This window comes from Egretta garzetta, unplaced genomic scaffold (assembly GCF_000687185.1).
Source record: "Egretta garzetta isolate BGI_Z169 unplaced genomic scaffold, ASM68718v1 scaffold377, whole genome shotgun sequence".
NCBI lineage: Eukaryota > Metazoa > Chordata > Aves > Pelecaniformes > Ardeidae > Egretta > Egretta garzetta.
The window spans coordinates 576,118-603,678 of NW_009260339.1; the positions used below are offsets into that span (position 1 = coordinate 576,118).

Sequence of the window (27,561 nt, forward strand, 5' to 3'; positions counted from 1 at the left end):
CTTAAATTTTGTTACTGAGGTGGCTGAAATTTCAGGCAAGTTGAAGTTTTGAGACAGTAACTGTGCTCGTTCTAGGTAGCTTTTGCTTCCTGCTTGCCTTTTTCATTACATGTGTCAACACTGAGTGACCCATGGTTATTTTCTAAATCATCATCAGATTTTCCAAGTAGTTCACGAGGTAAACTCTTTTCTTCATCTGTTTGACCTTTATGTATGGAAAGGATGGGAGACTCCATGGTTCTTTCTCCTGGAGAAGTTGCCACTTTTTCCAGAGATTTCTCCAGCTCGCGTCTCAGTTCATCTTCAGAATCTTCAAAATTTCTGTAAAGTAAAACAAGACAATTAGATTAATTAAATATACCTTTGTTATAAGCCTTTCTCCTTTCAAGGCCTTGAGATTTTTTTTAAAAAACTTAGAATATACAAGCTACACGCATAATGTGAGCTGTTTTTTCTTTCTCCGTGCGATTGTTTACCTGTGTTTTTAAGGTAAGAGAACAGGAGTTGCAAAGCCATGTTAATACTTCTGCATGACATTTTTAATGGCAGCGGTGGCATGTGACATACTAAATTACAGAATTAAAAGTTAAATTAGCAGACTCTGTAAAACAAGTACGTTTTCTTCATTTACGAATTTAAAAGAACAGAAGAAAAGCTTTAGGCAATGCGACCTGTCATTTCATGAAAACTGTTCAGTTGTAGGGATTTTTCTTCTGATGTTCTTGACTTACGTGTCTTCATCATCTGATCTTGGCTCAAGTCTGCCTTCATCAACAGCAGAGTACGTTTCTGAATCATCTTCCCTGTTTTCTCTTGGAAGCAACGTAGTTAATCTCCCTTCTGGAAAGAGAAACATTCCTTTGTGTACTAGCTAAAAGTGTGTGTAAAGTAATAGCAAATGAGTAAATGCTTGAATTTGTTGTTGTTGTTCAAATTACAATACCATGCTTTGGTTCTTCTTGATCACGCGTGTTTTAGTCAGTGACTTGTAACTTCCCCTCAGTGGAACCTCATAACCAAAGGACTATAAAGGTTAAGTAAGAAGGAGGTCTGTTGTTAGAAGATTTATGTTCCCAACACAGGGATCTGCATTTTCAGTGGAAAACTTCGGGGAGCACAGTTTGGGAAAGACTGAGAATTGCTGCTTGGATGTAGCTATGGTTCCCTAAAAATGCTCGCTTTCAAGACTGTAGGGCAACCCTAACCTGAAGGCAGGAGAACAATGCTAAGACTTGTTTTAGTATAAAGACTAAATTCTGCATGTGATCCAAAAGAAATCTGTCAGTTTGGGTAACACCATGCTCCACGGTATCAGCTTGAGTAGCAGGGCAGAACTGGGTATTGAGAACTGTATATTATAAATCTACATTTAATAAATGTAACTGATAAAACCAGCATAAGTTACAATACCTGTGTGACCTTATTCTTGCTTTAGCCCTATGAACTGCTGACATTAGTGAAAAGTGGTTTAAATTAGTTTGGTTTTTTTTTTAATGTATAAGCTATAAAGCTAGTCCTAGGAATTTAGCTGGTACCTTTAGCTGGTAGCAGAATAGGGCAGTTTTAAAAGAGCTTGTTATACTATGAGAAAACATGTAGGTGAGACATAATTAGCAGGAGAGTGCTGACTGCACAGTTGCAAATGAAAGGTATTTCTCATGATCCATTAAAAATGTTGAAACTTGTCATGTACAATTTAGCTGGCTTAAAAGTCCTTTTATCCAATTACACGTTCAGTAGATTGTCAGTTGTGTATAAAAACACAATGTCTGGTTACATTTACTGCATCTTTCTATGGAAAATACTCTGGCTTTTTTGCTAACAACTTTGATGCAAAGTAAATGTCATTTTTAAAACAGTCTGTTAGTTAAGGAAAGTGTGCTGCAGTGTGAGTTCCAATCAATTTCAGCATCAGCTGTATCAGCATGGACCATGCTGTAAAGTCAGTCACCACTGTAGTTTAAGCCACCACGTAGTATAATTTACAGCTGTTTTACAGAAATACATGTATTTGTATAAATGTTTTTACAGGGTACTTCAACAACTGCAGGGGCTAAATGCAGGTTGGTGGTACCTGCCAACTTGCTGGCAGTAGTAGCTTACCTCTGCCTACCCAAGAAATGAAAGAATTATATGTGAAGTAACAGTTGGAAAGTAGGGCTTGCCCTTTTTCTTGCTATTGAAAACTCCTGAAAGAGGCCTTTCAGTGCTACAGGACAGAGAGCAGTGGCTGCTGGGACAGGCTGCCCATGTTTTTCTAGTTTGCCAGCTGCTTCAAAATGTCCGTTCCCATTACACATCCTCTGCCAATGGTAGAAGAAATAATACAATAAAGAAAAACTTGTAGAGTTTTTTCAAGTAAAAACTCCCGTTACAGTAATGAACATCCTACCTATTTCCTCTTCAAGACGGATGAAAGAGTCATTAGACAGCTCTGCTTTTGCTAAGATATCCAAGAGCGTCCCTGGTGGTGTTTGTTTCCACTGCTTCCTGTTTTCTGGGATGTCTTCAGGCAGAATAGCACAATCCGCTGAAGAACACGAAGGTTCTCAAGTCACAAAAGCATGACTGTGGCTTGGTACTGTCTTTTGTCACATTCAGGCTTTCTAGTCTTGATGCTTATTTCTTAGTTTTATGTAATGCTGGAATCCTGATTGGGTTTTTTTCCCTTGTGCAATACTGAATTTTTAATGAGTATTTGGTCTGGTTGATATCATAGATAAAAAAATAGTTTGGGCCATTTGTCACTAAAGATGTTTAACACCAGTTTTGATAAGTAAAAGCTGAAGTAACTGTTTATTAGGCCTGGAATAGACAGGTGCAGCTTCCTTGAGCAGTCCTTGGTCTCAAATTTGTTGGCTTCTTAGGGCTGAAAAAGCTTCAAAGAAGTTCCTGTTTCTCTTGTGCCCTATGCTCTTTTGTCTAAGGCAGAATGAGCAGTAAGTGGCATCTTAACAATATTCTGCTTCATCTTCACCATCCATGAAAATCCTTCAGGTTGTTTCTGTGTATCTGGGGTGTTGGGAGCATGATGGAATGCTGAAAGTGCCCCTCGTTTGCAGCAGCCAGTCGCTGGAGATACCTGGCTGCCTGGGAATACACACATTGGCACTTCAAGAAACAGCAATTAGCTGCTTCTGAAAAGGATCATCACCACAGCCACACCTGTGTGAGGATGCACTTCTGACTGCATGGCAACACTAGTGTGTGGAGCGGGAAACCAGAACTCCACCACGCTCTGGGACGGTATTGGCAACTGACTGCCTCACTTCTTGTGTTTCATCAGTTCAAAGGCCCGAGAAAGTGGTGTTGCATAGACTGGCATTTTTAGCCTTTGTTACCCAGGCCACAAAGTGAGTCATAAAATGCAGCCCTCTTAATGCGTATGAGCAGCACAACATGATTGCAGTATTAGACAGAGAGGAAAATGATGCCTGCATTCAATATTTATGTTTAACACATACAATAACCTCAGTTATTATGAAGTCCTGCAATTAAAAGCCTGCCAGATCATGTGAACATTTTGGTATGGAATTGTTTTGGCAAAGGTCTCTAAGTAGACTGGCCAAATTTTAGCAGCTTTCTACTTTCGCTTACTGAAAACTAAAACTTTCTTACCAAGTTCATTTTCAGCCATGGTAGGACATACAGAGGTGACATCAGCATCAGCTAAAAAATTCAGTAGTGTCTGAGGGGCTCCATCTTGCCAATGTTTTCTGTTTTCTTTGGTATCCCCAATATCATTGGACTCTAAGGGGAAGGAAAAGAGGAGGCTAAGTTATTTATTTTTTAAAGTAGATTTCAGTGTCATTATAATATTATGTGATACTGTAGAGAGCTCAACTGACAAACTTGCTATAGCCTGGAGTTACTGAATTTACCTAACTCCTCATTAATTTTCAGGATGAACACTCAGCGTTGCATTTCCCCAAGAAATACCTGTTTGGTATCCAGCTAGTTCTTCCAAAGCTCTGTCCATATGATCTTCATAAACTTCCACCAATTTCTCCTTAAGATTCTCACCATCCACAAAAGTTAAAGTCTCATTGAGTTTATCTAGTACCTGAAAAAACAACAGGTTACTCTGGAAAGGGAAAATAAATATGGGACAATAACTAATCACTTCTCATTTTACTGTGTTTGCCAGCCATTCTCATGTATGCACAGGCAAATTGTGTGACAAAAAGATCTCAAAAGTCACGTTGTGATTTGTGTATCAGAGGGCTGCATGGGGATCTGCAGAGATGTGATGCAACAGAATGACAAAGTAGTGCTTTATAAATTAATATATACTAGAAAGAAATTATATTTTCAAAGTTGCTGTTAAGAATATTTTTAAAATTCTAACATACTAATAAAAACCTTACTAGGTAGCTATTACATGTCGATCGGCTAGAAATGTCATTTTAATAAATGAAATCACATCTGTAGTGTCACTTCCACTTTTTCTAAGTAACAGCTGGTTCATGATAAGATTATTCTTGCTTTGCAAAACAACACTAGGGAAAAGAAACAGAAATGTACTAAAAAAATTTATAAATCAAACTTAGCATTTGCAGACTAACTCAATTTTGAGATGAGTTCTTCCCCTCAGCCCAATTTATAAAATTTAAGTATCTGCACTCCTTCATCTTTTACCATGTGAAAGATCGACCCAGATATCATCTGATTTTCTTCTAAGCAATTACCCTCTTGAAGAAGGTCAGATATGTGCAGTATGTCAACAAATCCTTAGTAGGAAGCTTCATTATAATAAAGGTAAAGCATGATGGTAGTGGAAACAATTAAACCTTAGATCACGGAGCTACTGTCATGGTTTCAGATTACTAATGTAAATGCTTTGAATATAACTACAATGTACCTCTGCTTCTTGAATGCTGTCTTCCTCAGGAATGCATGCATCTAAATTAATTTCAAACTTTACTCCTCCCTAAAGAAAATTCACATAATTTATTTTGCATTAATTCGCATTAATTTATTTTATTAAATAAAAACATTTAATTAAATGTACACAGTTTATATGGAACTAAAACTTCAAAATTGTTCTTCTATTGAAAATAACTTTTATTTAACAATATTTTTCTTCTATTTAACAAGATCAAACTTGAACAAATTGGAGAAAAATAGACTTCTTTATATACAGTTTATGGATATTTTCAAATGATTGCATCCACTTCTGAGGAAAGGTGTCTTTGATAATAATTTAATTCAAATCCTTGCAATACACAGAGTTGGTTCTTACAGATGGTTCTCAACCAGTATTAAAATTTGAATACTGTACTGCTTCCATGCAGTATTTCACAAAAGACCTTTAATACACTTCACAATGATCTTACGGTCAGAAACCTTCCTGATACCTTATGTGCATTTCCATTACATTCCCATCCCCTTCTACAATTTAAAAAGCACTATAGAGAATAATGTTTTATAACAAAATGTTAAGAAATTAGCAGCCTGACTTGACTTCACTTAAACTTCGAGTAAACATGAGTTTCCATACACTACTAATGCAGTTTGATATAAAGACGAGTAGGTAGGGATTGAAACATTGGAAACATTCAATGCCAGGTTGGATGGGGCTCTGAGCAGCCTGATCTAGTTAGCGGTGTCCCTGCTCCTGCGGGGGGGTTGGACTAGATGACCTCTAGGGGTCCCTTCCAACCCAAAACATTCTATGATTTTATGATTCTATGATTCTATGATTCTATGATTCTATGATTCTATGATTCTATGATTCTATGATTCTATGATTACCATCTGGGAATATCTAAAGGGAGTCTCCCTCAAATGATCAGCAAGCTCTGCTATATTTATATTTTCTTAGTGATTCCATCTTCTCAGATAAACTTTTAATAAACATTAGACCAGCACTCTTTATTGACTCTCAAATAACTTGGCTTCCAGAGCTACCGTGGTAACACCAGCATTTGAAATGTACAGATATAAGAAGAAAAAGGAAAAAAATACAACAATAAGGATGAATACCTTTGTGTTATGTTTCTTTTCTAAGATTTTTTGGTCTTGCCTATCCTGGAGTCTGACTTGTTTGAAGTTTTCTTCTATGTCCTGGAAGGAGAAAAAAACCCCAACTTTAAAATACATACTTTGGAACCAGAATATGTGCATACCCTGTAAAAAAAGGCTTGTTTAAGTAGTAAACAGTCACTGATTTCCTTGTACATGTATCTGTATATTCCGTTTGTTGCCTTATTTAGACTTTAATAGTAAAAGACATTATAATTCTGGCTTATCTGGCAAAAAGAAAAATAGGAAACCTTGCATAAACTGCAAACCTCTGATTTTTCAAAAACTTATGTTTGGAGGATACAGTACTGTGTCAAGAAATAACTAATACTTTTTTTTTTATGATCATATGCAAAATGACTCAGGCTGATTTAATTCTGGAAGACTTTGGAAGTTATGAAACTCAATACAATGGAAACCTATGCCTGTAGAAAGTATAGCCATGTTTCAGAATATTTTGGTTTCTGGTAACAACTAAAAATTATTTAATTACCCTTTTTCATATTCCTATGTCCTATGTTAGAACCTGTCAAATAAAAGCAAAGTAAATAATTGTATGCAGCTCCTTCAGTGATCTGCTGCAATTAAAGCACGTCCTCAACCTCAGACGAAACCACAACAATTCATGGATTTTATTTTTTTAAAATATCTATGCAGTTTCTCCAGTAGATGGAGTACCTCTGAACTAAGGTGACATCAAGCAGGTGCAAAATCCAGTGTTTCTTTTTCGTTATCATGCATTTCCCATTAAATCACTGGGAATATAATTTCTGTCCTATCCTGGCCCTGGCTGCCTATAACCTACTTTATCTCATCAAATGATGTGTGAGTTCATATTAGTAAAAGCCAGATCCAGGATGCATGAAAATCACTGAAAAGAATCCTACTAATATAGGCAGATTTGGCCCAAGTGCCAGCTTGCAACTGGTTTATGTGGAAGTCTGCCCCTTGCTACTGAACAAGTGCAGGAAGTTCTACACCACAAGAGGCAAATCTTGACTGACGAATCCTAGTAGCTAGATCAGGGCTGTTTTCCCTTCAGAATGGACTGGGAATTTGCACACTGAGATTGATTTTCATAAATTGAGGTTTTCATTCATTTCACTTGAGGAAAAGTGGACTTGCTGCAGAAATCCGTGGGGTCTAGAAACCTCATCTGGTGTTCACAATGCCAATATTGCAAAGTAGAAGTGGAAAAATTCTGAAACTCCATCCCAGTAGCTGCTTTAGTAGTATTTGATGAGAAAGAAGTGAAGGAGTCCTGTAGTTGAAAAGCTTTGGTTCTGTCTCTTCCTCCTACTTCTCCCAAATTTTTGTTTATAAGACTGGATTTTCAATTCCCACACAGTGCTACTCTGGGTTCTCATGAATTGCTGTATCTCCTGCACAGAATTCTCACGAAGATTTGCACTGTGAGTGGCTGCTTCTTTACTTCACTCAGAAAGCAAAGAAAAGATACATACCACAAAAAGAAATTAAGTCAAAGTACCTCTTACTATTTAGAGATGAAAAAGAATTACCAAAACAAGTCAGGATGCAGCCAAAAAAACTTTCCAGGCTATTCATGAAGGGAACCTAGGAAGACTTTCAGATACAGTGCAAACATCAGGTGAAATTTAAGCTTTACCATTTTTCAGATTTGTCACAGAGAGTGAATCAAGGACCATGCGGGACTTGCATAAAAAGTTCCATTTAGACTATGAGACGGTACCGATACCTGAAGTGATTCTTCTCCTGTTCCAGCTGTACCCTTGGTTTCAGACTGGTCTTCAGCTTTCCCTTGCCTCACAATGTAGGTTTTATCTTGCATTTTTTGATTCTCCTAGGGAACATTTTAATAAAATGTTCGTTTCAATTTCTAATTAAGTATACTATCTTAAAAAAGAAAAAGGAAATCTGACTGTGTGTACATTTGAGCTTTATTACCTGGAGTACTCCTGCTCTGAATCTGAATTCTTTCATATCGCTGTGGTATTCTTCCCGAATTTTCTGCAGCTGTTTCAGGTACTCCTATTAAAGACCAGTAAGTTAGAATATATATGTATTAGAAACACATACAGAAATAACACTAGCTAAACAAAATATTCCATGGATATCAAACTGTGTATATACAAGAAAAAGGGATCAGTGGCCTTTACTGCCAATTTTAAAGATTGCTTGATACTATTACAGGACATTTTGGAGTTAACAGCTCTTCCAGACTTTGAAGTTTTCTAGGCTGTTTCCTGCTAGATTTTCCATAGAATTTTATCTGCAACAGCTAATTCCAAGAATAACCTAAGGACTGAGTAATGACTGTAAGGTTGCAATCCAAAAATAGAGGACTGGAAATGAGGAGGACAAAAATTTATATATTGTATATTATATTGCAACCTGTTCCCCAAAATGAAACAAAACCTGGTAATCTTTTCTTGGAGAAGCTTCAACATTCCTATGCTTTGAAGCAAAAATGTCAAATTTGGCCAAAAGATAATTTTTGTGTTAAGGACATCTCTGTTACTGTTTATATGGGAGTCTATCCCAATAGACAAATGGAAAAATCTGCAAAATTTCACTTTTTGGCGTATTTAGTACCGACTTTGTGGAACTAAACAGCAACAGTCTCTGAAGAATGTGTACATGACAAGTATGTTCTTATTCCAAAGTCTGACCATTATGGAAAAGTTAATAGATTCGTATTTATTCTGGATTTTTTTTATAAATCAAAGATAGAAACATTAAATGTATTTACATGTGTTCATGTAAGAAAAAAGTATCAGTCTGTTTTCTGTGTCACCCAAAAGCAAACCCAGAAAACTATATTGCTTCTGTATAAAGTAATTTCCAAAAGTTATAACATACTGGGGAAGTAGTATGCATCACATATTATTATATCACATTCTAAATGTCACAATACAACTTATGAACAATGAATATACATACATGAATAATGCATGCATGACTATTTTCTCTGATTTGTAAATGTGAGGATCTTTCATCCTCCAACATTAGTTTGTTCAGTGATATAACTCTGAAGTAGAATTTCAGTAGAAGTGAAATCAAAATCAAGGCCATGGTTTATGAAATTATTATGGACATCAGCTTTTGTGCAAGTCTTCACCAGTTTATGTAAGAGGGAACCAGATGAAAACAGCTTATATTTTCCTAGTGGTCAGATGGAAAAGAATCAATTCTTATGTAAATAATACTACTGTCAGGAGTGTAAGAAGACAGCTTTAAGCAGCTAAGGAAGACATTTCATTTACCCGTTCTTTCATTTCATTCTTTCTAGACATGTCCTGCTGATGGTTTTTGAGATGCTCTTCCTTTATTTTCTGCCGCTGTATCTGGTCATGATATGGGTCAGCTGAGGATGGTTGCAGTCCCTATGGATGTATAAATAAATCCCAGAGCAAAGGAATTTTCATTTGGAATCCTTTCCTTCAGTGCTCACTCAATTCACTCTCCCTGTTCCACTGAAGAGTGCAGTAAGGCAATTGTATATTTTTGGAGGAAAAAGTTATAGTAGAATTTTATATTCCTACAGTTTTGTATTAGAAAATAAAACTTCAAGATGAGCATTGCAGAGCAGATCAATGAATTTGCTAGAGCAGAACTTTCTACCTGTCAGTGTTAAAGTTTGCTGTTAGAAAGACATCAGTTCATCTTTTGGATTTTCATTCAGTTTCTTTTACAGATTTTATTCTATGATTCAGTACTTACCAGCTGTTTTTCCACTTTAATCTTGTACTGCTGGGCTTCAAAACGCCTTTGAAGATATTCTGCAGGCCTGAAATAAGACAGTGATGTTCATATACTAATTTGATTTCATAGACTCTGCTATCTTCTGCACAAATAATTCTCTATAGGTTCTATCACCTATAACAAATAGAGCTTTCTTTGCACTACATGAGTATATAAATATGGATAAAATATGTAAAATATGGAACAGCAAAATAACAAAAAGAAAACATATCCACTTCAGGCATTCCTCTTCCTGTTACTTCAGTTACATTACCCTTCCAAAGAGTGCAGCAAAGTCCTTCTCCACCTTTTATTTGATAAATGGTATGTGAAAGTGTTAATGAAAATAAAATTGGTTTTCCTGATCCTCAAAATAAGTGAAAATTGCCAGAATGGAGGTTGTATATTCAAAACCTTTTCTATTTCCTCTCTCCTCTGTGCCTAATTCTATCAGCCTAACTTTGTATTTATGTAGTTTTGTGGTTTCTAAATACTTACCTCTTTTTTTTTTTTATACAAAATAGCCAGTGGTCACTTGTAAGCTCCCTGATTCCTATTTATTTAATTTCCTACCTTCAGAATCTACTTGTGCCCCAGGGAGCCAAACTGAATTGACTTTGTCCTTAAATAAGACACTAGAAATTCAGCTGAGTCAAGATGTTCTAAAGCTGATGATCCTTCACTGAATGAAAATTAATGATTCAGTCAACCTTAAAGGAAGGATCTGAAAGTAGGCAGTATTAAAAATTCCTTACCTTCCTTTGTCAAGGTTTTCAAAGCTTATCCACACCTAAAATGGCCAATCATGGAATGGACAAGCAATCTCTAAAGTAATAAAAAGGTTGTGCCTCTACTTTGTAAGAGAAAAACTTGGAAGTAAACAAACTGCTGGAGAAAGGGTCTATATCTGAAACCAAAATCTAAGCTCTGCAGGAAAGAAAAAAATTTCATGGCCTGCCTTCCCACTCTGTTCCCTCAAGTGGAAAACTGCTTTTGGTCTTTCTATCATTCTGATCCTAGTGGGAAGGAAAGACAGTGTTTATCCTTGGTATAATCAGAAAGTCTACAAAAAGCCTGTGTTTCACTTCTCACCCAATACAAAGCTGAGATTTGGAGACATTTTGACAATGATATGTCAAACATCAGGACAATACATTCGGAAGGAACTTCTGGATAGACAGGAACAGGAGTTATGTTGTCGTGCAATAAACTTATATACAAAAATTATCAAAGACCAAGCAGAGAAGGAATTATACTGAATGAGCCATGTCCAGTGCTACCTCATCAGGAAGGCTGATAACTCAAAACATGCATGATAGTTCATTGCTAATAAATAGAGTGAGAAAAGTTTACCAGTTGGGTGGTGGGGGCGGAGGTGCAACTTGTCCTTTTAGTTTATAGTATTCCTCAACTCTTTGACTGATATGAGAAAGGTCATAATGTGCATTATCTTTCCTCTGCAAGTTGTCAAGCTTATCATAGTAATGACCATAATGGCCATGTACTTTAATACTTTCTGGCCTTTCTGCCATCTTAAATCTGGAGCTCTGTGGCTGAAAATACAATAAAGGATGTCAATTTACTTGTTCTCATTTGTATCAGCACAGGTTTGATTTAACTTCCTGTCCTTCTCCCCAATCCGAGTTGCATGGTAATACAGGCTGTCTACAGTATAGTTAGCGTAAGTTTTCCAAATCCTTTCACATATAACCCAGAAACTTCCTAACTTCTCACAGCATATATAATCTTACCATTGCCTTTTCCTTTTCCCCTGTTCCATCAGCTCCTGTCATTAAGTAGCAGCCCACATTGTTGTGCAAGTCAATCAGCATGGGGCTTTGTACCCTGTAGTGCCGTTGCCCTAGAGCCACGTCATTGTTCTGAAGCCTAAAGCACTGAATTAATTGCAGGAGAATCTTATTTTGACATGTGAGAGCAAGGGGAATCTGGGATGTAGTTTTGGGCAGTATACGCATTGACTGCTGCTTTCAGGGGAGCAGTGTGCTACTTCATGTCACCATCTCTTTGATTACGTGCCTGTGGGAGCTTGCCTTTCATTTCTCAGAGTCCTTACTGTGATGAAACATCCCTGCATTTCTACTTTGTGACAAGACTGCCTTTTCCATTTCTTATAAGAACAAGGGAGAGAAGGTGATCGTCTAGCTGCCACTGCATGATATAAAAGAAGTGTGGTAAGACATTCACAAACTTTTCCATGGTGGGAGACTAAAAACCACAATTTGTGTGTAAGAAAAATGCTGAATTTGGCTTATTTTCTTACAAAAAATAAAATGCATCTAAGTATCCCTTCCTTAGATGGTAAATACATTAACTATTCTTCCCTGTTTTCCTTCTTAGAAACCCTGAAAATAGGCTATGGTATAATCCAGATTACAGTAGAAAACAAATTCATACCTATATAAGAAGAAAATTTTCCGCTGATAGTTTTATGTTCCCAAGGAAGAGATAACCTCAGAATGTGATTATCTTGGCCCTCACTGAGATACGATTTACAGTATGCTATCCAGAAGCACGGCAATTCCAAGCAACAGGGAGAACAAATCAGGCCATCTAAATAAACGTAAGAGGATTGAGAGCTGTGACCGGTGAAGCAAGGTGCCCTGCTGACACAGGCCATGGAACAGGCTGAGGTACTGAACACCTTCTTCACCTCAGTCTTTACTAGCCAGACCAGCCTTCAGGAATCCCAGCCCCTGTGGCTAGGGGAAAAGTGTGCAGCAAGGAACACGTATTCTTGGTGGAAAAGAATCAGGTTAGAGAATACATAAGCAAACCAGACATACATTGAGTCCATGGGCTCTGACAGGATGCACCCACAAATACTCAGGGAGCTGGCAGATGTCATTGCAAAGCCATTCTCCATTGTTTTTGAATGATCATGGCAGTAATTGGGAGAAGTGCCCAAGGACTGGAGGAAAGCAAATGTCACTCGTATCTTCAAAAAGGGCAGGAAGGAGGACCAAGGGAACTACAAGCTGGTCAGCCTCACCTTAATGCTTAGAAAGGTGGTGGAACAACTAATCCTGGAAAGCATTTCCAGGTACATGAAGGACAAGAAAATCAGAAGCAGTGAGCATAGATTCACCAGGGGTAAGTCATGCTTGATCAACTTGATAAGCTTCTATGATGACAAAACTGGGAGAAGGCTGATAGACCAGAGGGACGTGCTGCCATCCAGAGGGAGCACAACAGGCTGGAGAAATGGGCTGACATGGAGTTCAATGAGAGGAAGTGCAAAGTCTTGCACTGTGCACCAGTACATGCTGAGGCCACCCAGCTGGAAAGCAGCTTGGCAGAAAAGGACCTGTGGGTCCTAGTGGACAAAAAGTTGACCATAAGACAACAATGTGCCCTTGCTGAAAAGAAGGTGAGTGATATCCTGGGCTGCATTAGACGAAGTATTCCCAGCAGGTCAAGGGAAATGATCCTTCCCCTCTACTCAGCACTGGTGAGGCCACATGTGGAGTGCTGTGCCCAATGCTGGGCTCCTCAATACAAGAGAGACAGGGACATACTGGAGAGAGTCCAGTGAAAGGCTACAATGGTAATTAAGGGACTGGAGCTTCTCAGGAAAGGCTGAAAGAGTTTGGACTGTTAAGCCTAGAGAAGGCTAATGTGGGATCTAATCAATGTAGATAACTGAAAGGGAGGGTGTAAGGAGGACAGAGCCAGGCTCTTTCCAGTGGTGAGGAGTGACAGGACCAGAGACAATGGGCTGAAATGGAAACACTGGAGGTTCACTCTGAGCATCAGGAAACACTTTTTCACTGTGAAAGTGACTGAGCACTGGCACAGGTCGCCCAGAGAGGTTGTGGAGTCTCCATACTTGGAGATATTCCAAAGCCGTCTGGACACAGTCCTGGGCAACCAGCTCTAGGAGGCCCTGCTTGAGCAGGGAGTTGGACCAGATGATCTCCAGAGGTCCCTTCCAACCTCAACCATTCTGTGATTCTGCAAATCCTGAAGCAACACATTCAAAGTATGACACTATGCAAGTACCCTTGCAACTCTGCAAACTGGCTGCTTCATTAGTATGCTGAAAGAATGTGGGATCTTTCCCAATGTTAATCTTAAGAGCATGTCTCATAGATCAAAACACTGTGGACAAAATTCTGCCTTTGATTACAGCAGTGCACTGTGAAAGGAAACTTAACTTTCCTAACTTAATCCATCTCTGGATTTTTATTGGATATGTACAAATATAACTATGAGGAAAACAACATCCTATATTCTGCACAGAGCCAGTATTATCCATAGGTAGTGTCAGTGACTGCTTGAGGGCTGCAGTTCTGGGAACCATCAGTTGATCCACCATAACTGCACTGTGCAATTACTGCTGGGAGCTCCCAGATCCTAAATGTGCTTTGCTCTGTGTTCACCAGCACCTAAGACCGTACTCCATGCTCTTGAAGATAAACATAAAGGTATGAAGTGATGCCAAGGAAAAGGCTGGAGACTGCATACAGCTGATAATCAGCCTGAGAAAAGGCGGTGGAAAACGAGTAAGGGATGCAAGTGGTTGTGAAGAACTGGAGCTTTCTGCTGTAGGGTTTGATCCCAGTTTGTTGTAATACTATCTGAGACAAGCGCAGTGGGTTCCAGTGGTTTTGCCTATGAACGGGCTTTCAGAAGGTCTGAGGTAAGAGGACTGGTGTATTTGTTTCTATAGCAAAAATGCAAACACAGAGTTTATTTGCCTTTGTGCAAATGTATATGCAAAGCATGCCTGACTCCTTTTGTTACAAAGGACCATACTGAAGCAGCCTACATTTGCTGTTTCCCACTTAGGCTTTCTGAAACACCTCTTCTGAGGCTTCAGGAGTGCTTAATTGTCTCTACTGACTCATGTAGGCATTAAGCTGAATTTAATACATCTTAATGAGGCCTTTTAAAGGGTCTTTTCTAAAAGCAGGAATTCGCCTTCTGAAGATGATTAAATATTACAACAATGTGGATGCACAGTACCTGAAAAATAGGCTGCTGCCCTATTGAAGGAGGTTTCCAATCATTTCTTTGAAATAATTCCTTTTTCTTGACAGGCACCACCATTCCAGATTCTGGAGAAACTTGGTCCTGGACTCTCCTTTTTTGAAGTTTATGTTCTTCTTAATAGTAAAAGATTAAAAAGTCACCTTCTGTGCTCTCTACATGATTAATGACCACGTAGTTGCAAACCACAGTAGGGTGGATGCACCTAACACTGGCAGGTTGGTCTAACAAACACACCCAACGCCCTTTCATCATCATCATCACCATATTTCACATACACTTCCTAGGCATTCTGCCTTTCATTCTTACAATGACATGTTTTTGAAGACATTATGATTTGTCACGCTCATGTAAGGTGGATCTCATTGATTATTTTTGCAAAGCAGCACACTGAATAAATGGGAGATCTCTACAAATTAGAATGCTGATTTGATGCTAGTGTCAAGAACAGAAGATAGGAGATCTGATTCTTAGGCTCAGATTTCATTGGAGGCTAGATGTCTACCTGCTTAGGCATTCCCTTTCTAAACCTAGCCCTCAGTGCTCTACAAATTGCTAGACAACCTTGTAGTACTTGTGAAATTTGGGAAGAAGGGCTGAAAAATGAAAAAATTGCCTTATCAGTTCCCCATGTAGGAGAAAATAAAAGTACACACCATTCTAGTTTGTTCAGTCAGTATTTTGCAAATACCTTAGCTGCAATAATTAAAAGTGGTGTCTTTACTAGGATTAAGTGAGTTTTAAATTTTTCCTCAGTAATGATCATGAGAGTATCATGTCTGGGAGATAAAATATATGACAATTATGAGTATATGACCACAGATATTTTTTAAAATACCTAAGTGACTTAGGTGTTCAGGTGCCCCTATCCAACTTGCATTAGACCTGAAGGCAGATAAATCTCATTGAAAGTCATTTCCAAAATAACATGGGTTCCTATACCACTGAAGAACTTTCTGGGGAAAAACAAAAAAAAAACCCCATAGGGTAGTTAAGTAACTGCATAGATTTAATTTCACAAATCTGTTTCAACTACTTTAATATTTCCAAAGATAAATTAGAAGAATAATTATGATATACTGAAGAATATAGAATGAGGAAAAGGTTATGCTGCCAGAAACATGCCAGATGTTCAGCAGTTCATACAGAGATACCATTTAGTCTCATTCATGTTTTCTAAGAATGTGCATATTCAATCTGATATATCAATGAGCACTAAATCCAAATAGAGTTCATTCATTGCCTGTCACAATTTAATCTAATTTATAGTATTTTGTAAGATACATTTTTACTACCTTGTAACATGGGGCACATTTTGCAAGATTTTTTGCATTTTTGCAAATTTTGTCAAAATGAAATAAGGATGTTTTTCATGTGAGGGACCTAAACCACATCTAGACTAAAGCCTCTCAGTTTTGTAAATTCTGTTCTTAAAAGAATTAAGATTAATGTTTCAGCACTTTCCTATGGCAGCTTTTCTGGCTGAATGTTCTAATGAGCTGGTCTTAAAGTTGTCTTTTCCTGTTCAGGAAAGCAATGCACTGTCTTGGGTGAATGTTTGTGCTGTTGCGGTTCTCTCCTCTTTTTATTTTTAACTTTGTGTAAAATTCTTGTATCCAAATGTGCAATAAAGACTGCTGGAGAAAGTTATAGTCATCACATATATCCTAACTAACAAATGTTAGTGTAGAACTAATGTTAAATAATAATATTATCATTACCTTGTATCAGCTTGGCTCCAGGCTCTGATGCTGAAGGCTTTTTTCTATGTATCACAGTGTGACTGAGTTCTTCCTGTGGTATCTATAAGAAAAAAAGGTATCTGATAGAACTGTTTTGATACATAATTTTTTTCTCAGCAAGCATCAGTACAAGGCACTTACTTACCTCAGAGGGCAAATATCTGAGAACAAGCTTCTGCAAGAAGGGCTTCCTCAGAATAGAGTTGATAGACGGTCGATCTCTTGGAGATATTTTAAACAACTGAGAAATTAATATCCTCAAGTCATATGAATAGTTGGGAGACACTGGGTGAAAATGTCCTCTGCAGATCTTCAGCACCAGCTGGTGCAAACTATTGCCTTCAAACTTAATCAATGAAAACAGTAAAAAGAGGACAGTAAGTACTGCTGGTTAAAAATGACGGACTAGATACCCCAACTTGAAAAAAAAGGTACTTGCTGACAGAAGCCTTATGCTATGCAATCTCTTCACAAATCCTTTCTCGCTATCCATAGTTTGCTGTGGAAAATTAATATAACCAATCTCTGATTGTATTTTCTGGTTACATTCTACTTGTTTCAGTTGAACAACTCAGCAGTCTGATAGCTTTTGTATCTGGAAGAGTTTTATTCATACTCTGCTGTCATCCAGTAGCAATTTTTCCAGAATGAAACATGACTTATTTTGACAAAAGTTGTTCAACAGAGACCTGCATACATCCTGTCTTCACAGTGTTCACTTTCAAAACCTCACTCTACACAACTTGGCCCCTGCATTCTCTCAGGAGCCAAGGTACAATCTGATTTTTAACAACTGATGCCACTCAGAAAACTCAGCCCTCTCATTTCAGCAGATCTCTTGACAGGTCAGCATCAACATAGTTTTTAGGGCCTTAGACAGGCAAAACAAATTTTGAAAGCAACTTCTTTCTAGAATGACCACTTTAATTGGCTATTTTTAAGGTGGTGTAAACAAAATTTGCCTTAACTTCACTTGTGTTTTCTGTCTACATCAGCATCTAGTCCCTGCCTTCAAAGTAAAAAAAGGGCAGCAATACAGAATAAAACAGCTAATGTTTATAAGAAGTAGTATTAATGTCTTCGCACTTTGTGAAATCTGGAATTTTCCTCAGCAGTATCCCCTTGCTCTCAGCTCAGCACTGTTGCTCTCCCTAACAGTGCTACTCTGGCTTCTCCCACATCCAAGCCCAGCAAAAGGTCAACTTGTGCTGGGCCCAGGAATCTGATCCTTTTCCTGTGGCTGGGATTAGCCTCTGCTGTGTTCCCTTCTCCATGTAATACTCACAGGCTGAGGATTATCTGAGGCTCAGGTCAGGCTGAGAACAACACAGCTTCCTGAAGATGCTATCTCAGTTATCTTCTGACATGAGTGTGCTTCCAAACAAAATGAAACCTTTAGGAAAATGCTTCTGGGGACTCAAACTGCTTGCTAGGGAAATGTGGGTTTCAAACTCTTCAGTAAGTATAGATTGGTATTTTCAATAGAAATGAGTAAAATTATATGCCTAAAGCCTAAACTTGAAGTTTGGCTTTAATTCTTTAAATTGTTCATCTGCCTTTTGAAAAAGTTTTGTACTTTAAAAAGAGTGAATGTATGTTTGATATGTGTGTGTGTATACATATACATTGTAGAAATACAACATAATACATTGCACTTTAGTATGCACAAAATAGACAATACAAAAAATTAAACACTGGCAGTCATTCCTTAATATCAGTAAGTAAACTGAAAATAACTCTATCAGCTGCCCATGAATACTACTATTACTACAGTTTTTGCAGGCTGCCCACTATCTGGTTTAAAAAATATGATATTGATCTGATTCTACCATACTTACAGGATGCTTTAGTGCACATAGCTCATAAAGCACACAGCCAAGAGACCAAATATCTCTGTGAATAAAAAGTAATTAAAGTTTCAGAGAAAAGACTATGATATTTTCATACATGTCATCAGTACCTATTCTCAGCTCTCAAATTTATTAAAATTATTCCATCACAGATTAATATTGTTGCAACTTTTAATTTTTCTTAAGATGCACTGAAAAGAACAACATGAAATTTCTTTCTAGTTGTGGTATCAATGTTTCTATGACACCTGACTAGGTACAATTACCATTGGAAAAGGCATGTGACATAAAGAATGCCTGCTTAATATTCCTAGCAGGATGAAGGGCAAAGCTACCTCTGGCTGACATGATAGTTAAGGAGACAACAGGGGAGTAAACTCGTGTGAATAGCACCTTAGAGCAGAGATGTTAGTCTGGGCTACAGGATAATTGGTGTTCATCACATCCTACGCACAGAGAAGGGGATCAAGCTCACATAGCTCCTGACTTTTCAGTGCTTCTCAGCTTGTTATTTTGGTATTTTGTGTTTAGCCTGAGTAAGCCTTCATAATTTTTAGACCTATTTGTCTTTCCTGCAGGTGGCTATGGCTAAGTTCAAGAATTACCAACCCAGCAGCTTTCATTTTAGTCTATTTTTAGAAATCACAAATGAGTGTATCAAAATTCATGAACTTGGAACTGAAAAGATCCATAGTTGCATTAGTTACTACCTGTTGGAAACACAGAGAGAAATTTAGTATTTGATGGAGAACCAGATAAAGCAAAAGAAAAAAAATATACATTTCATGCCACTACTAACAAGGAGTATCAAAAGAGATTGAACTTTAAGTTTGAAGTACAAGTAATTTTATAAAAACAAAAAATATAATTATGTTAAGCCTGTAGATGAATCACAACAAATTCATGATTGCTATACTTTACACACTGAGAGTCACAACACAACTGACAGAGTTGTATAGTGTAACATAGTTGTTGTATACAGTTGATGCACCTAAGTATTGTCCACAATAATACAAAACTTCACAAAGGGTGACATGCGAAATTCCTGGTGCCTTGCAGAAATACTGATTTAAATCATGATATTACTAAAATAAGTTCTCCCGTGCCTGCAAGCCCTCATGCACAGCATATGAAGGAAAGACAGAGACTTACGTTTTATTGTTATATGGTCGATTTTCACAGATCTCAGGTGACAGATAATACGGGGTCCCTACACAGGTATGGGCAAACTCCATAGTGCTAATGAAACACAACGCAAAAAAAGGCTCAGACACTGGAAAAGTTTACAAGCAATTGAACCAGAGGCTTCTCTGCCCCAGGCGAAAAGCCCATAGGTGAAATTATTTCTGTTCTCCAAATAGTTGACTAACGGAACATCACAAGAAAAACTGAAGTATTTCCCAGTTCTATGTAAAAATTACCAACTATTTTAATAGTGGAGAGTGTTTGCACTTCAACAGAAAGCACAAGAATTCTCTTTTCCCCACTTTTCACCAGCATTGTAATCAACATTTTCAAGGAATATTTATCATTAAGACAGAATTCTGAAAGCTGTCAAAGACACTGCAAAATACTAGAAGTCTCCAACATACTCATTGAAGTAAGGATATGGGAGGTGGTAGTCAGTCATGCAAGCCAGAAACAGTGGAAGGAGGAAGTGCTGTCCAGAAACTAAAGAAGGAGTAAATGAATTCTAGTTCCATCTTTGGTGCTGACTTGTGAAGGTATAGCCAAATAGCACCAGATGGATTCATTTCATTTGCTTTTAGATATCTACTCTGTGGGTGCCATCAAGAGCCACCAGGAGGTCAGTGGAGAGAAACAGGTACTCACAGAGTGTGATTCCGCTCACCCTATACTACATGTCAATAAAGTTGTAGGTTACATTCTATCATGGTTTAGCCCCGGTCGGCAACCAAGAACCACACAGCCACTCGCTCACATCCCCACCCCCCTGGTGGGATGGAGGAGAAAATCGGAAGGGCAAAAGTAAAACAACTCGTGGGTTGAAATAAAACAGTTTAATGATTAAAATAAAATCAAATAAAATATTAATAATAAATGGTAATGAAAAGGAAAACAACAAAAAACAAAGAAACAAAACCCAGGAAAAACAAGTGATGCAACTGCTCACCAGCTGCTGACCGATGCCCAGCGAGTCCCTGAGCAGTGATCGCTGCCTCTCAGCCAACTCCCCACAGTTTATATACTGAGCATGACATCATATCATACGGAACACCTCTTTGGCCAGTTTGGGTAAGCTATACCCCCTCCCAGCTTCTTGTGCACCTCCTTGCTGGCAGAGCATGGGAAGCTGAAAAGTCCTTGACTACTGTAAGCACTGCTTAGAAACAACTAAAACATCAGATAATGTTATCAACATTATTCTCATACTAAATTCAAAACACAGCACTATGCCAGCTACTAGGAGGAAACTAACTCTACCCCAGCTGAAACCTGGACGCACTCTTTATAGACTATATGAAGTCTGAGTGCCACAGGTGCCACAGACACCTAACTACAAGTGAAAGTGTTGGATGCTACCTTGCATTTTGGAGAACAAAGATGAAAATGCCTTTGTATACCCTAGGGGAGGAAGAAAAGAGCCTGAGAAACTGAATTCACTTATTCTATGAGGAAAAATACTATCAAGCTCCAATTATTTTGTTGTATAAGCCTTTTAAACACTCTTTAAAATGTCTGTACTTGGACATTCAAATTCTGAGGTTTACTTCCTATCTCCTGTGTACTATTCTGCTGTGTAGGAGCAATCCTTAAAGCAAGTATCCCCAGAACACTTCTGAAGGTAGGCACTTTATGCATAAGTAGTTTACATGTGTAGAGTTGAGGCACTGACAGCAGGTCCATGCTTCACAAAGGAACATGCCACAAAGGTATGAGAGGTGGCAGAGACTGCAGCTAGGACAGCAACATGGCATATCCCTGGAGATGAGCAGGCTTGGATCAAGGTATAACCAAGCACACTAATCCAATATACTCCAACTCTCAGCAAGACTTCCTCACTCTGGTGCACCACTGAACTGGCAAGGTTACGTAGGCTTAAATCCAAAGCCAATCTGATGGGGCCTTGATAGAAATTACATGGGCTGTAGGTCCATGTGAAGAATGTATAAAGGTACCTAATACGTCTACACAGTACATCTGAAAAGAATGAGCAAAATGTCGATGTTGGTTAAAGTGACCTGTTCTCTTTACTGATGCTGTGTAGACAGCAATGTGGTTAAACTTACGCTGACTTAATTTAGGGACAGGAAAAGTTTTAACAAGTGAGTTGCAGCAGGTGGAGTACAAAGCAACTGAGAAGGACTGATATTAGAGGGACGATCAGCAGAACGATCAACAGATGAAATTACCTTTCCACACAATACCTAATTAAACTGTGAACCTTCTTTGCCACAATATTCTGCCAAGGTGAAAGATAATCAAGCAGCTCAAAAAGAGATCAAAGTTGAGCATTCTTCTGTTGTTAGCATGCCCCCTGGCATGTTTTGGTCACACCAAAAAGCAATGTCCTAGACAACACCTGTCCACTATGCAGGATAGGCCAACCTTGCCCACAAAGTCAGTAAAGATAAGGCCACCGTCTTTGGGAGAACAGTTTAGCCATATGGATGCAAGCCATGCCATGCCACTTATTCTCGGGCCCACAGGGTTCCGGCCCTTTTAAAAAAATTAACATAGGCACAGTCTTGGAGGACATACAAAGAACATCTGTAAAAACTCTTTTCTTATACTCAGGCCTAAGTTTTTCTGGCTCTTCACTTTCTTTTTTATGAGGCACCAGAAGTGATTATCAACAGCTGCAAGAGCAGGAGCTGTGCCTCCAGAATCTCTTTATGTTAGGGAAAGACTGGAGCTTCCCCACCCTATGTCCTATACGTAACAGAAGCCCAGTTACTAGGGAACATACATCTGCGGTTTCGTGCAGGACAGCATGTTTTAGGATAACAGAAAAAAATGTAGTATCAGATGCTTTGTATCCCAGACCTCTTGAAAAAGCACAATTCCACGTTCAGGTTGCATTCTTAACATTCAGAAACAGCCCTATTTGGTATAGGTCACAGACTGATTAAAAAAGGTGCTTACCTGTTCAGCTGTCTTGCTATGCCAAAGTCCCCAAGCTTTGCTACCTTTCCATTGTCACTAAGAAAAATGTTCTGCAAATAAAACCAAAACTGGTGTGTAAAAATGAAACATGGCAATTCCTTAAGCATATTTTTTACAAGAAAAAATCATCCCCTTTCCAGTACAAGCTTTACTACCTGTGCTTTTACATCTCTGTGTAAAATCTTCTTGTCATGAATATGCTTCAAGCCCAAGGAGATCTGCACAAACCAACTCAGAATCTGCAGTGAAAGTTAAAGGGAACAGATATCTATAAATCTCTGTGACTCTAATGCCCAATGAGGCATCCTACTGAAATATATAAAGACAACAACAAAATCTAAAATATGTAGAACATATACAATATAAAATTGCAAGAAGTAATATTTTTAAAATTAATGCCATAGACTTTTCCTTTCCTTTTTTAGTGCTGTCACAAAACTAAATGGAAGTAGATACCTGCTCCACTTTCCTTATTCCCATCAAATTTTCCCTGACTGTGATGGGATGAGTACTTGAACAAGGACTGAAGAATCATGGCAAAGGACAGTAAGAATAGTAGACCTTTATTTAGAAATGAGTGAGTTCAAATAACAACTAAGACAGATTTGGGAAGTGTCTTTTTAATCCTCAGTGGTGAAAGTCATACCACCCAGTTATAATATTTGTAGTCTTATTGAATGTGGTCCAGAAAAAACCAGAAACAAAGGACAAAATGTGGTGAAAGAAGGGAGCTATGAAGAAACTAAAATTGCATAATAAGGAAGCACACAGGTTTATCCTTTATCCTTGACCCAGTACAGCTCTTAAACATATATTTAACTACAAATATACATGTATTTTATTGAATAAGGGCCTTTGGACTTAATTCAGAAACAAAAGTACAATGTGCTTATATGCTTCTCTATTTAGGAAAATTGATGGTCAGGAAAGACTTTGATTCAACTAATAAACTTCTATCTAATAATGCTTCACATTAAGCAGATGATTTCCTGAATAGGGCTGATGCCACAAATGAGACTTTTTTAGGCATACATTTGAGAATATATTTTAACAACATTATGTTAAATTGGGCAATTTGCTTTCCTTTCATGATTGGTAGATGTATCTTTAGTTTCTATATTCCATTCTTCTATCTGTACTTCCTTTGCCTTTCTTCAGATATGTGTATTCTGTCTCATTGTCAAGGGGTTTGTATGTGTTGGTTCTCTCTTTTGTGTTTTCATGATCTGTGGTTTTGTCCTCTCTTTATTTTCTCTCCTGTTCTCTGTACTGCTAGTATGACTCCCAACAGGATCTTAAAATACATTATTACTGGGCCAGTAACTCACTTCTACCTGACTTCTACATAAGGAGTTCCTCTTTTACTCCTAAAGCAAAAAGAAAAGTCACAATACCTCTTTTTTTCTCCACTTTCATGCTTTAGAGTAAATTTCCACTAACAGGTTGGATACTATCTACCTAGTTTCTAGGTAAATTTTCTGTGAACTGCAATACCGATCATACTCACCCATTTACAAAATAAATATGTCAACATGGTCCAAAAGCAGTCAGATGTCTGGGCTTGTTTCTCTGTGCTGGTTTAACAATTTAAATGGAATCAGAGAAGTCTTGACCCAAATTAAATGGATGAAAGATTTACCATTGACTTCAGTGGATACGCCATGATGCAAATAGCATAAACAAATGAAGAATTCATAATTCTAAAACACCATTTAAAATAAAGTCTTTATGGCTTAGTAGGCATACTACTAATACAAAGAAAAAGTGCATCCACAGTGGAAGGAGCAATGGGAGGGAGGGGGGATAAAAAATACTGCTAATGAATTAAGTTAAGATCTTAAAGCAGTGTAAAAAGCAAACTCTAAACTCCCATTAGAATTACCAATATTTCTTTAAAATGTTCAATTATTTTAACAGGCCAGAAAAGAAACAGTAGCTAGCACTGGATAATTCAAACCATGTGTTTTACATAACATGTCCTTTCCTCTAAAGATAACTTCTTTCACCTGTTCCTCGTCAAACAGCACTCCATGCTGCATATTTATCCGTTTCATTAAGTCTCCACCATCACAGTATTCCATCACAATGTATAGCTTGTTCTTTTCTGAAAGGAAATGTATATTTTTTCCTTTATTATTCATTAATACAGCAATAAATTCTTTTGAAGGAAGGACCATATACAATAAAAAGGGAGTAGTTAATCCTCTACCTACTCCTCCATTTCAAAGAGCAACTGAGAAAAAATGGATACTTCCAGTGAAATCTGATGTAAAAATAAGACGTGAAAATATATTTAAGTGAAGATTAACCAAAATATTAAATACATGAGAAAACCCTCAAGAGACCACACTGACAGAAAGACAGATGTTCTTACAGGCAATGCTTAGCAGAATGCTTCACCGTTGGGACTGTTCCCCAATAATAAATAAGTATACAGTTAGGCTTAGGGAAAAGGTTAAGAGTAGACAGTGTCCAAACAGTAGAAATAAGCAGCAGGGGCTACTTAATACAGACACTCACCCTGTTCTTACCTCTCTGGGATCAGAATACTACCAGATTTGCGTGTCCCTTAAAATATTTACAGTCCTGATCACAGAAAACAATTTGAACACAAGGTGTGACTATAGCTTTCATTACATAAGGCATTGCTTATGACAGACTTCCTTCTATCTCTTTCGATCCCAAAGAATTCTGTATCCTTGAGTGATACCTCAAAACATGGCTCAAGACAAATGGCCAGCAGGACTTACTGCTTGCTGTACTCAAAAGTTCTCTTCTTCTATTGAAACTCCTAGAAAAGTCTCATTAAACTCTGGACCCCTTACTGAAGATCAAGACTAAAGTTCAACTTAAGCAATGCAGACACCCCAGAATCTAGCTTTCATGCCACAACACCTTAGATCCCACACACACACATCAAGAGGGCAACTGGTGATGACTGAATTTGATACCTCATGTTCATTTTTAGCAGCTGGGACCTGTCCCCATTGGTAAGTAAGGGATTAGGGACAGGCTTAAGGTTGGGCAATATTAACAAGCTAGGTTTTGCTGCCTTCCACTCCTACAATCACAAACAAAACAAAAATGGTAAACCTTGCAAAGAAGCATAGAAGGTAACAATATTTGCATGCTTCATCTTGGCCAGAAGAATGACTTCTTTCTGAGAAGCTTCTTTTTCTTTCACAGGCATCTACAAAGAATTAAGAAACTATATGCTAGCAATGATATACTTCATGACTTTCAAAAATACCTACATCATTATCAAACCATTCCCACAAAACCAAAAAGACTATCTACCAAGCCGATGCAGAAATACTATAAAATATGATGTATATATAATGTAAAATATTAATCTGCAGCGTATGCTTGGAAATATATTGGAATGTTACTGAAGTCAAACCATACTATGACATTTTATGAGCAGGCAAGTGTATACCTTTAGATTGTTTACACAAATGCTATTGCTAAGCTAGCTGATGAATAATCTCTGAAGTTAAACTTCACTTAAGTATTTGAAGAATAAGGGTCTAGATGATTCTATAATCTTAATATGGGTGATCTTGAAAGAATAAAGTAGAAAGAGAAAAGTCCTTCATTTTACTGCTGTTATGAGTTCTTGCAACTCTTTGGCCTATTACATTAAATGGGAAACTTCTATTTTAATCACGCTTTCATCAATATTATTTCTTAAAAATTCATGTCTCTGAGTATCCATCCATCAAAATGTCCTCTTGTATTTATAAAAAGTTTCTTACCTTCATTCTTAAGAAATAATTTTGAAATGTAATCCTCAAAGATTCAAAAATCAGGAAGTGAACGAATCACACTCCACCATATAAAAAAAATCTTAGTACTTCAAAGTAGTAATTTTCTGTATCCAGCTCCTGATTTTTGAACAAGTGGGATCCACAATCATATTTTATTAACTTCAATTTTTCTATTTTGCGTACATCAAAATCTAAGATTAGAAATGCATGGTGTTTATTGGTCATGAGCATAGAGAGAAACTATTTATTTTTTTAGTTAGCTGTTATTACTAGCATACCAATTTTTCTGGGTTTGAATCTGGAAGTTATACAGCTCTTTCTAGAACTGATGTATAAAAATTCATTGTTCTATTATAATTCTCTAATATATTAGAAATTCACTAGCATGGCCCAGAATAGCAAAAGACCTGTCAAAAGCATGTGGGCACTCATTGAAATCAACTGTTGAAACCCCTGTATTGAAATCACAGGAAGTTTAACTGCCTGCCTTTTCCCGAATGAGATATAGGGGTGGTATTCCTCTGATACCTGAGCTAGTCACCCTAACCTGCCTCTGCAGTCAACAGTAAGAAAGAGAGCGCTTTTTATGGCCCTATTCAGCTCATTCTAAAAGAGAAATCTAAAACACACACGGTCAAATGCTTCCTAAAAGTATGCATTTCTCTTATTCTCCTAGAAAGGGAGTCTAGCCAAGCAGCTCAGATGCTGACAGCTACAGAATGGAAACTTAAAATTAGATGAGATGAATCAAACTGCCATAAACATAAATCAGAATTGGAAAGACTTCATTGTGAGTTACTCATGTCTGAAAATACGGATGTGGAAAAAAAAAGGAAAAAGTTCAGAGAAATGTATCACAAAATTTATTATTTCAGTGGCAATAGTTTCATTGTAGGTGAATCATCGGTTATAATAAAGTTTGAATTAGGTAGCGTCACGCATTGTAGAGAGAGAGAGGTTTTGAAGGGAACAAAAATGCAGTAAAAGGTAAACACTGTTAATATCAAAATATGTAATTGGTCTATGCTTGTGAAATCACTGAAGTAGCAAAGAGTACAGTCTTCGGAAAGTTTAACTCTGTCTATATATAGACAGACCTACAAAGGAGGTAAAACATAACCCAAGTTCATACCCTAGCAAAATGCAATTAGCACAATCAGGTAAATAACTGCTGTTATCATCCAGGTTTTGTTGGTTTACCTTACTTAAATTGATCTCTTTGATAACACACTGCTCATTGTCCACTTTTTCTTTTGCCAAGAATATTTTGCCAAAAGATCCTTCACCAATTTTTGTAATGATTTCATATTTATCCAT

General features: G+C 37.6%; 1 protein-coding gene across 1 annotated transcript; it reads right to left on the reverse strand.

Moving 5' to 3' along the window:
- Window positions 1-71: 71 nt before the first annotated feature.
- NEK5 (NIMA related kinase 5) lies at window positions 72-27,561 on the reverse strand. The gene is made up of 22 exons (XM_035898027.1): window positions 27,445-27,561; window positions 25,571-25,667; window positions 24,484-24,581; window positions 22,633-22,716; window positions 22,457-22,527; window positions 19,502-19,588; window positions 18,338-18,392; window positions 16,645-16,845; window positions 16,479-16,551; window positions 14,734-14,870; window positions 11,101-11,300; window positions 9,727-9,793; window positions 9,270-9,389; window positions 7,951-8,034; window positions 7,742-7,846; window positions 5,986-6,066; window positions 4,862-4,930; window positions 3,940-4,084; window positions 3,619-3,750; window positions 2,393-2,530; window positions 732-840; window positions 72-321 (listed from the first exon to the last, which is right to left on the reverse strand). Exons 1-22 carry the CDS (start codon window positions 27,559-27,561, stop codon window positions 72-74), a joined length of 2,520 nt encoding a protein of 839 aa, XP_035753920.1.

Coding starts and splice junctions, on each gene's coding strand:
- NEK5 (XM_035898027.1), bottom strand. CDS start 27,561: ATGGATAAATATGAAATCATTACAAAAATTGGTGAAGGATCTTTTGGC. Junction 9,390..9,726: donor TTAAAGTGGAAAAACAGCTG/GTAAGTACTGAA, acceptor ATACATCCATAG/GGACTGCAACCATCCTCAGC. Junction 4,085..4,861: donor ACAGCATTCAAGAAGCAGAG/GTACATTGTAGT, acceptor TTCCCTTTCCAG/AGTAACCTGTTGTTTTTTCA.